General features: G+C 40.0%; 2 protein-coding genes across 2 annotated transcripts; both read left to right on the top strand.

Annotated features, from left to right (window-relative positions):
• Positions 1–639: 639 nt before the first annotated feature.
• LOC110941890 (pentatricopeptide repeat-containing protein At4g22760) lies at positions 640–2,971 on the top strand. The gene has a single exon (XM_022183581.2). It carries the CDS (start codon positions 697–699, stop codon positions 2,434–2,436), a length of 1,740 nt encoding a protein of 579 aa, XP_022039273.1. The 5' UTR covers positions 640–696; the 3' UTR covers positions 2,437–2,971.
• A 1,034-nt stretch (positions 2,972–4,005) lies between these two features.
• LOC110941889 lies at positions 4,006–4,696 on the top strand. The gene has a single exon (XM_022183580.2). The coding sequence runs from the start codon at positions 4,038–4,040 to the stop codon at positions 4,638–4,640; it is 603 nt and encodes a 200-aa protein (XP_022039272.1). The 5' UTR covers positions 4,006–4,037; the 3' UTR covers positions 4,641–4,696.
• Positions 4,697–11,591: the final 6,895 nt, after the last annotated feature.

The raw sequence follows: 11,591 nt of genomic DNA, 5'->3' as shown, positions 1-11,591 counted from the left end.
AACCATTCTTCGCTTGTTTCGATGTCTCCAACAATCTCTAAAAATAAATCTTTTGGTAAACGAAACCGATCTCTAAACGTTTCGGCATTATGGACCGGATTCTCCACAAAATAATCCTTCATTAACACTTGGTTGGCATGTATACGATCACGATCCACCATATTCTTTTTTGGGCGGCTCGAACCTTCAAGTTCGTTATACACCTTCTCGAAAAATTCAAGCGTCTTATTGTCGGAAGACGTTTCGTTATCGCTATCAGTGTCTATCGGAAACGAATCCGTAGGAAATTCTATTTTTACCCCAGAAAGTGATATAAATTTATGTTTTTTGTGGGTGAAATATGTAGGATGTAGGTGTTTTTTTGTTGGTTGAAAAGATTAAAACAGGTGATATATATATGGTGTTTAAGTTTTTTTTTTTTTAAATCGCAAACGGTCAAAAACTAACGTATACAAAGTTCCAACGTTCAAATCTCAAACGGTCACAATCATTTTTCCACGCGTTGCCACATGCACACGTGATGGTTGGTATCGGCGGTGGTGTATAACGGCAATCCACGCGTGCTGGTTTCCTCACCACGGGACGCACCGTCCTCTCTTGTAATTAAGTTTTAAAATAAAAAATGCTAAAAAAGAAAAAGAAAACAAGAGGGTGAAGATCTTGTTTTGCTTGAACACACATGAAGAACGATAACAAATGCTGGTTCAAAAAATAACTACCTTGTTGAATCACTCTCTAACCGCCAAACAATTGAAGCAAATTCATGGATCCATACTCGTTCACGGCCTTAATCACCTCGATAGACTATTAATCCACCATCTTATAACCTCTCAATCCGATTACTCTCAACCCACTGCTCATTACCTTCGATTAATCCTCCACCATTCGAAGCAACCAGATGTGGATTCCGCAACATCCGCCATGCGGTATTTCAGCAAACATGGCAACTTTCAACAAGCACTTGCTCTGTATTCAGGGCTTCAAACATCAGGACTCTCACCTTCAACATTTGCAGTTGCATCTGCTCTGAAAGCATGTGCGAGAGTTTGTGAATTAAATGGTGGGGTTATGATTCATGGGCAGGTGTTTAAGTATGGGTTTTGTGGGGATGTTTATGTGGAGACTGGTTTAGTAGGGTTTTATGCGAAAGTTGGGGATATGGGGAATGCATGTAAGGTGTTTGATGAAATGTCTGAGAGAAATGTGGTGTCTTGGAACTCGATGATTGATGGGTTTTTGAGATCTGGGGATTTGGTTATGGCTGAAGGTTGTTTTGCTCGTATGCTGGATAAGGATGTGGTTTCTTGGAACTCGATGGTGACGGGGTATGCAAGAGTTGGGGATATGGAGAAGGCGTTACGGTTGTTTGAGGAAATGCCAGAGAGGAATCAGACGTCGTGGAATGCGATGGTCAGTGGTTATGTTGAGTGTGAAAAACTGGAATTAGCTCGAAAGTTTTACGATTCAATGCCACAAAGAAATACCATTTCTTGCATAACAATGATTGGTGGGTACTCGAAATGTGGAGATATTGTATCTGCACGTGAGTTGTTTGATGAGATGGGTAGGAAGGATCATTTGTTATATAATGCTATGATCGCGTGCCACGCTAAAAACGGTCGACCAAAAGAAGCACTCCAACTGTTCGATGAAATGCTTCAACCAAATGTGAACATTCAACCTGACAAAATGACATTAGCTACTGTAATATCCGCGTGTTCCCAACTGGGAGACTTAAGTTTTGGATCGTGGATTCATGAGCTTTACATGAATCAAATGGGCATTACGATGGACGACCACTTACGTACCGCCTTAATCGACTTATATGCAAAATGTGGTTCCATTGATAAAGCTTTCAAGCTATTTCACAAGTTGCACAAGAAAGATGTCGTTGCTTATACAGCCATGATATTGGGTTGCGCCATTAACGGGAAAGAACAGATTGCTATCAAACTGTTCGATGAAATGATGGAGTCTAAAATCCGACCTAATTTAGTCACATTTTCAGGACTGTTAACCGCATTAAATCATGTTGGTATGGTTGAAGAAAGTTACCATTGCTTCAACTCCATGAAAAGATACGGGCTTGCACCCACACCTGATCATTACAGTCTCATGGTTGAAGTTTTGGGCCGGGCCGGGCGACTAGAGGAAGCCCACAACTTAATAAAGGGCATGCCAATGCAACCCCATGCTGGTGTTTGGGGTGCATTGCTTCTTGCTTGTAGTACACATAATAATGTTGAGTTGGGGGAAATTGCAGCCAAACATTGCTTTGAGTTGGAAGCCGATAGCAGCGGTTATGGTTCCCTTCTTGCTAATATATACGCGAGTGCCGGTCGGTGGGATGATGCTAAGAGGTTAAGAAAGAGTATATATGAAAAGGGCTTGGTTAAGGTTCCTGGAAGTAGTTGGATGGATCATGTGCAAGAGTAAAATGGTAAAGCATGCTAACACTTTCTTTATGGCCCAAATATGATTAAAGAATTCTTAATAAAAAAGCGCGCCTCAGGGTCTTGAGCCGGCACTTCATGTATATGCGGGTCAAATTTGTAAAATATGGGGTGGCTGCTGTATAAAAATGTCCAAAAGGTTGATGATATTATAACTGGCTTGCTTGTTTGAAAGACTGTTATGCAAAAGAGACGAGAAATGCAACTTTTGGTTGTGCACAACGTGAACCATGCGCGTTGAGTTTCAAGATCCAAACGCTCAATGTACATTTTTATGGATGCGGATCAAAGATTGATTTGCAGAGGGAAAGGAAAGGACCTTTGGTGGCTGGTGATTGTGATGTCAGCAATAGGGAGGACCGGATTTGTGCTTACAAGGACATCTGGATTTGATCTTACTGCAGTTTGAACTTCTTTTACAGTAATTGTCTAATCTTTTGTGTTTTATAATCAACTAGATTTACCACCCGCCGCAATGCGGCGGGGGCATAAAACCGTGCCGAATAGCACTAATGCCACACCATCTCCAACAACAACTTATACTGAAGTTACGGTGTGTTAACGCGAAGAAATTAGTCTGCAACGTAAAACATAGAAAATAATAATTAAGTCAATTTAGGACCTCGCGCGTTGTAACAAACATGTCAAACAGGGAAAAGATAGACGACTTAAAAACGTTGAACCATGCATGTATGTTGAGACGTGTCAAGTCGCAAAATTTAGTACGAAGCGTAAAACGAAATGTTAAAACGTTGAACCACACACACACCTTATGCCGTGTTAACTCGCAAAATTTAAAACGAAAAATCTGTTAAATATGAATAGTGTGGGGACCAAAGTTTAAAGTACAAAAATTGTGAGGTTAAATTGCAATAGAAGAAAACTTTTGGTGTTATAAGTAGTAAAACAAATAGTTTTGGGTTAAAAGTGAAACTTCAAATTTTTTTTTGAAAACCTCTTAAAGCATGAGGTACACACATTTATACACACAAATGTTGCTAATTTATAGTTTGTTAATGGGATGAGGTAAAATGCAACTCGTGCAAAAACTGGTTGCCGACGTGCCGTTATATACGAGCTCCTTGACGATAGATATATATATTTCTTTGTTTTAAGCAAACATCTTTATTGAACCAAACTTGGAGTCTAGTCAACAAAATTCTTCAAGTTCTCATGTCAAGTTCGAGCTTAGTTTACACCGTTGAGTCAAACCGATCCCTCTTGACGTTCTGTTCAACTCGGCCCCTTTATTTTATATGGTGGCTAGATCGTTAAAAGTGGGAGTTGAGGGCTAATTGTGTAAATTATCCCATAGAACAAGGACTATGACTAAGAATTTTTGTCATCATTGTTTTGTGACTGGCAAAACTTATCATCAACAACAAACACACGAGTCTCCTTCACACCCTTATCCAGAAATGACTAGAAAAAATCTATGATTCAACTTTCACTCTATCTTATCTAAATACGAGAAAAAAATGAGATATTTTATTTAAAAATGTACAAGTGAGAGTGACCTCAACGCTATAAAACTAAAACATATTACACCGATCAAGTTCATATAATTCAAAACCAAAACCAACCATGGACCGAGAAGAAGCTCGACCACAACGAGTCATAGTAGCGATGAAAGGCCACCCTGGCTCGGGCAAAACCACGCTAGCTCGGTTCATAGCCGCATCGCTAGGGTGCCCACTCATCGACAAAGATGACGTGCGTGACTCGACTTTTACAATCGAGTCACAGCTAGCGTCCAACACCACTGTCCAAAAACTCCTTAACCATCTTTCATATGAAGTAATATGGCGAATGGTCGAGACCCAACTAAGTCTTGGCCTTAGTGTTGTCATCGACTCGCCTCTTTCCCATCGGGCACACTTGGACCGGCTGGCTAAGCTAGCCGAGTCTTTTGAGGGCACTCAACTCGTGGTGGTTGAGTGCAAGCCCGAAGACGAGGCTGAGTGGCGGCGACGGCTGGAGAATAGAGGGAAAAATGGTTGTGATGGAAGCTGGCATAAGCCGGCCACGTGGCGGGATTTGGAGAGGCTGTTGGAGGGGTACAACGGGTGCACTGATTATGATGTGGGTGAGGTGCCGAAGCTGGTTTTGGACACTACGGCGAAAGATGTTAAAGTCACGGAGCATGCTGAGTTGGTGTTGAGGTTTCTTGATGCCTGTGCTCACTGATCATATTTGTATGTAAAGTTTGACTAATAATAAGTCGTATTTTAGTAATTAGTATCCTTGGTTGTTAGAAAACCTGTTGTATGATCATATATATATATATATATATATATATATATATATATATATATATATATATATATATATATATATATATATATATATATATATATATATATAGGACAAGGTTCATTTAAGAAGAAAATTTTATTGAGAAGAAAAAGAATAAAAGTGTACAATTGTAAAACATTAAATAGTTTTTTTCTCATCTCATTTATTATTATGTTTGACTAATTAATTAGTCATTAAGACTATAATCATTCACACTAAATATTTTTGCCTACACACATCAAAAGTTATCCTACACATTTCAAAATTTATCCTACACATATTGAAATTTATGTTACACACCCGTAATTTATCCTACACGCCTCGTATTTATCCTACATTATAAATGAATTTTTAGTTTTATTTTTTGTGAAAAATATATATCTTAAAAATAAGTTACAAATTTAATATAGTTAGTTATTAAAGATGAAACTACCAATTAATGATGTATGTAAGTTTAGTAATATACCCTTATAGTTACATTAAGTACAAATATTAAATGAAGTCTAATGAAACATTTCTATTGATTGAAATTTCTTCTTTTTTTTTCTTACAAAGAATTTCTTCTCATTTGAACCCTCCAATATATATATATATGTTGACTGCAAGGTAACGTGTTTTGGGTTTTTAAACTTGACCGGACTCTGATTTTAGAACATGTGTAGTGGTGAGTGAAATTCAAGTTTCTCCTTTGGGCATTATCTGATATATGACTGTCTAGTCAGCAAAGGGACATTATGGGGCTTAAAGTTAAAAGGGGTGTAGTGGTATAATGCGCCATAATATCCCTTGCAATGATTACCAATTATTTATTTTTAATTTTTGTATTTTGAAAATTAAAACAAATAATATTTCATAAAATAAATAAAATCTATATGATAAAAATAAAAGTGAATGAACAGTGGTTTTCTTATTATATTCATTTATTAGATTATGGGGTATGGGTCGAGGGTTGGAGCGTGGGTTGGGTATAAATGCCCAAGTCATCACTCCGGGTGGGCTTGGGTTTCGCGTGGCCCTTTGAGCGGGAGTTTCAGCCCGGGCGTTGGGCATGCCTAGTGGTCCTCCGTGGCCGGCTCTTATTGGCTGGGTTGGCTAGGCTATAGCGGTTAGGTTTAAATTCTAAAAAATAACCCTTTGGCCAAGCCAAACGGTTCACCCAAGTTACTATAAAACCCTCCAACCCCACTGCCTGCCCACATCGCTACCCCAACCCTTCACTCCACCTACCCGAACCCGCTACCCACACTTGATACCGGCACAACGTGATGAAGGGCCATCAACCCGGTGAGACCCGTTACTGGCCGGAAGCTTTCGCTAGCTACCGGCACAACATGGGGAACGACCGGCACAATTTAAACGCGTACCAACACAAGTGGCGCGAGCTACGACCGAAGCTCGACCGTTTTAAAGCCTACTACGATAGCGTCCCGGGCGGTGATATAAGTCACGAAGACCGGGTGGCGGTGGCCAACATCGAGTTCCGGGGCAAGGAGCGGAAGCCGTTTGACAAGCTCGCCCTGTTCGAAATCTACTTAACGCTTTAGGCTTTTTTCTAATTTTGTAATCCTTCTTTTTTTGTAGAATTTTGTAATTTTTAGGAACTTTTAATAATAATTTTAGGCTTTTTTCTTTTTAATTCTGTGTGTATTTTTTAATTTTAGGTTTTTTTTTAATTTTTATAAAACTGGCCAACCCACGCGGGCTAACCACGCCCCGCCATACCGACCCAACACGCCACTCACCAGGGGGGGGGGGGGGGCTCGAAGTCCACGCCTCAACCCATGCCCCAAAACCCCCACCCCACCATACCCCACGGTCAAAAACAAGAATGCCTTTCGCGCAACGCGCGTTATTGAAAAACACTAGTTACATAAATACTAAAACACACACTAATCGGCTAAAACTCGCTGCGAGTGGAGGCCGACTAACGTGTTTCATACACCTCACCGTGAGTTTACACGCACCCGTAACTACCTCTTGCTCGATCTCCTCGTCAGTCGACTCATCCTCGCTGGCTAAGAACTCTTTGTAATAATTGGCAACGGATGAGGAAGACGTGGGAGAATCCCTTTTTGGAGGAGGTGGTTTGGTGTTGTGTTTATTTTTCAGGTATTGTGAGTTGTAAGGGGGGTGGCGGTGGTCATCACTCATCACTCACAACACCCAATCAAGTTCTGCCATGTCATCAACTATTTTTCCATCACTCACAACCTTTTTTAGTGGCAATGCTCATCACTCACAACACCCAACAATAAACCCTCACACCCCATCATATCCATTTATCACTCAATACTCATAAGGCGTGAATTTTATCACGCAAATATATCATCACTCGTTGAAAATGTTGGTGGAGGTGGGAAACATCAAAGTTGCACGCGTGAAAAGTAGCCCATCACGGAGAAAGAGCCCACCACCCCTAGTCCCCTAAGGGCTATAATTGGCAACATCTGAATGGTTAAGTGCTGAACCAGTAAGAGGTCTGAATCATTAAGTGCTGAACCAGTAAGAGGAGATCTGAACCATTAAGAGCCTGTATAAATTTTAGCCGTTCAGAGGCAAAGAGGCAAATGTCTGACCAATTCAGATTAGAGGTTTTAACCATTCAGACTCTGTATAAATCTTAACTATTCAGAGGCAAATGTCTGAACTATTCAGACATTTGCTCATTAAACAAACACTCTGAACCATTAAGTGCTGAACCAGTAAGAGGTCTGAACCATTAAAAGTCTCATTAAGAGGTAAACAAACAGCCCCTAAGTGTGTATATGGATTGTGAGTATGTGTATGGATTGTGAGTGTGCATATATATAGATATTGAAGTTGAATTTAAAAAATGAAATAAAAAATAGCCGTTAAAGTTACTATTGTCAACAGTTCATTGGCCAAATCAATTCTCATAGCGTTTTTTTTAGAACATGTGTAGTGGTGAGTGAAATTCAAGTTTCTCCTTTGGGCATTTTCTGATATATGACTGTCTAGTCAACAAAGGGACATTATGGGGCTTAAAGTTAAAAGGGGTGTAGTGGTATAATGCGCCATAATATCCCTTGCAATGATTACCAATTATTTATTTTTAATTTTTGTATTTTGAAAATTAAAACAAATAATATTTCATAAAATAAATAAAATCTATATATGATAAAAATAAAAGTGAATGAACAGTGGTTTTCTTATTATATTCATTTATTAGATTATGGGGTATGGGTCGAGGGTTGGAGCGTGGGTTGGGTATAAATGCCCAATTCATCACTCCGGGTGGGCTTGGGTTTCGCGTGGCCCTTTGAGCGGGAGTTTCAGCCCGGGCGTTGGGCATGCCTAGTGGTCCTCCGTGGCCGGCTCTCATTGGCTGGGTTGGCTAGGCTATAGCGGTTAGGTTTAAATTCTAAAAAATAACCCTTTGGCCAAGCCAAACGGTTCACCCAAGTTACTATAAAACCCTCCAACCCCACTGCCTGCCCACATCGCTACCCCAACCCTTCACTCCACCTACCCGAACCCGCTACCCACACTTGATACCGGCACAACGTGATGAAGGGCCATCAACCCGGTGAGACCCGTTACTGGCCGGAAGCTTTCGCTAGCTACCGGCACAACGTGGGGAACGACCGGCACAATTTAAACGCGTACCAACACAAGTGGCGCGAGCTACGACCGAAGCTCGACCGTTTCAAAGCCTACTACGATAGCGTCCCGGGCGGTGATATAAGTCACGAAGACCGGGTGGCGGTGGCCAACATCGAGTTCCGGGGCAAGGAGCGGAAGCCGTTTGACAAGCTCGCCCTGTTCGAAATCTACTTAACGCTTTAGGATTTTTTCTAATTTTGTAATCCTTTTTTTTTGTAGAATTTTGTAATTTTTAGGAACTTTTAATAATAATTTTAGGCTTTTTTTTTTTTTTTAATTCTGTGTGTATTTTTTAATTTTAGGTTTTTTTTTTAATTTTTATAAAACTGGCCAACCCACGCGGGCTAACCACGCCCCGCCATACCGACCCAACACGCCACTCACCAGGGGGGGGGGGGGCTCGAAGTCCACGCCTCAACCCATGCCCCAAAACCCCCACCCCACCATACTCCACGGTCAAAAACAAGAATGCCTTTCGCGCAACGCGCGTTATTGAAAAACACTAGTTACATAAATACTAAAACACACACTAATCGGCTAAAACTCGCTGCGAGTGGAGGCCGACTAACGTGTTTCATACACCTCACCGTGAGTTTACACGCACCCGTAACTACCTCTTGCTCGATCTCCTCGTCCGTCGACTCATCCTCGCTGGCTAAGAACTCTTTGTAATAATTGGCAACGGATGAGGAAGACGTGGGAGAATCCCTTTTTGGAGGAGGTGGTTTGGTGTTGTGTTTATTTTTGAGGTATTGTGAGTTGTAAGGGGGGTGGCGGTGGTCATCACTCATCACTCACAACACCCAATCAAGTTCTGCCATGTCATCAACTATTTTTCCATCACTCACAACCTTTTTTAGTGGCAATGCTCATCACTCACAACACCCAACAATAAACCCTCACACCCCATCACATCCATTTATCACTCAATACTCATAAGGCGTGAATTTTATCACGCAAATATATCATCACTCGTTGAAAATGTTGGTGGAGGTGGGAAACATCAAAGTTGCACGCGTGAAAAGTAGCCCATCACGGAGAAAGAGCCCACCACCCCTAGTCCCCTAAGGGCTATAATTGGCAACATCTGAATGGTTAAGTGCTGAACCAGTAGGAGGTCTGAATCATTAAGTGCTGAACCAGTAAGAGGAGATCTGAACCATTAAGAGCCTGTATAAATCTTAACCGTTCAGAGGCAAAGAGGCAAATGTCTGACCAATTCAGATTAGAGGTTTTAACCATTCAGACTCTGTATAAATCTTAACTATTCAGAGGCAAATGTCTGAACTATTCAGACATTTGCTCATTAAACAAACACTCTGAACCATTAAGTGTTGAACCAGTAAGAGGTCTGAACCATTAAAAGTCTCATTAAGAGGTAAACAAACAGCCCCTAAGTGTGTATATGGATTGTGAGTATGTGTATGGATTGTGAGTGTGCATATATATAGATATTGAAGTTGAATTTAAAAAATGAAATAAAAAATAGCCGTTAAAGTTACTATTGTCAACAGTTCATTGGCCAAATCAATTCTCATAGCGTTTTTTTAGGAAACGCCCATCAATTGTTTTTCATCAAAAAGGCCCAGGGGCCGATCAACATGGCGTGGTGGGGTGGGGGGGGGGCTGATGTTCTGGTGAAGCCCGTTTGGAGTTGGCAGGATAAAACGTGGTTTGGCCAAGATGCTACCAGAAAGAGTGAACACAAGTCAACGTGTTACATAATAACGACTATATATACTTTTTAAACACCTAATTTCACTTATTCAGTATCACTGGGCTACAATCAAAGTGAGGGGCTGTTTGTTTAACTCTTAATGAGGCTTTTAATGGTTTTGACATCTTACTGGTTCAACACTTAATGGTTCATATTGTTTGTTTCACGAGCAGATGTCTGAATAGTTCAGACATTTGCATCTGAATGGTTAAGCATTATACAGAATCTGAATGGTTAAGACCTCTAATCTGAATTGGTTAGTTATTTGTCTCCGAACGGTTAAACAGTATACTGACTCTTAATGGTTCAGACCTCTTACTGGTTTAACACTTAATGGTTCAGACCTCTTATTGGTTCAGCACTTAACCATTTAGAAGTTGTCAAACAGCCCCTGACACAACTATATATGTATAGATTATGGATCTTGTACAAGACAACAAAATGGTACGGAGCATACATGACATGCTTAACCATTAATCTCTCAAGATCAATGGTTTAAAATTAGGCAGTGCCATTTTTGTAAATCTTAAGTTCAAATAATCGAATAAACAAATAGAAAAAGGGTATTCTGGTCCTTTCTCAATTGAACCCCCTAGATTTTCAAACGTCTATAACCTTTTCTTACGTTAATAGTTAAAAAAACACCAATACGAGCATTTTATTCCCTTTAATTTAAGCATCCTATTGTTATAGTTTCTTAAAAAAATTACATGATTTTGAATACCCATTACGTGATAACGTGAATTTGAATACCTAACACACGACTACGTCATTTTGCATTACGTGATTTCATAGTATGTGAAACCACACTAAGTGATTACGTAATTACGTAATTACGTAACAATAGTTACTATGCATTATTACGTGATAACGTGATTTTGAATACCTATTTCGTGATTTCATTATAGTATTTCATGTGAAACCATACTGAATGATTACGTAATTACGTGATAACAAAAACATGTAATACGTAATATTTCATATGGAATGTTGACTTTATTGGGGAAAAACTTGTATTGATTGTTGTGTGTTTTACAAAGAAGCAAATGAGACTATTTATATGCATATACAATGACTCAAACAAGGAAACACACTAAATGATTGGAGCTGGAAAACAGGCTGTCGATGATTGTCAAGGCTAAGATTGGGGGATGATGATTGATCTGATCCTAGAATAATGCCTTCACAATCCTTTCCTTTTTAACACTCCCCCTCAAGTTGGGTAGTAGGATCACCAATGCTCAACTTGCTTAGACATTTGCTGAATATTCTTTCATTTACTGCCTTCGTTAGGATATCTGCTAATTGATCTTCAGACCGCACAAATGGTAATTCAAGAATTCCAGTTTCAAGTTTCTCTTTAATGAAGTGTCGATCTACTTCTATATGCTTCGTACGATCGTGTTGAACTGGATTTTCTGAGATCTGAATAGCTGCTTTATTATCACACATGATTTTGCTTGGTTCTGCTGGAGGAAAACCGACTTCAGTAAGGAGCTTCC

This window comes from Helianthus annuus, chromosome 5 (assembly GCF_002127325.2).
Source record: "Helianthus annuus cultivar XRQ/B chromosome 5, HanXRQr2.0-SUNRISE, whole genome shotgun sequence".
Classification (NCBI taxonomy): domain Eukaryota; kingdom Viridiplantae; phylum Streptophyta; class Magnoliopsida; order Asterales; family Asteraceae; genus Helianthus; species Helianthus annuus.
This window is presented reverse-complemented; position numbering and strand designations above follow the sequence as displayed.

Bases quoted from the DNA above. Each gene is read 5' to 3' on its own strand.
- LOC110941890 (XM_022183581.2), top strand. From the start codon at position 697: ATGCTGGTTCAAAAAATAACTACCTTGTTGAATCACTCTCTAACCGCC.
- LOC110941889 (XM_022183580.2), top strand. From the start codon at position 4,038: ATGGACCGAGAAGAAGCTCGACCACAACGAGTCATAGTAGCGATGAAA.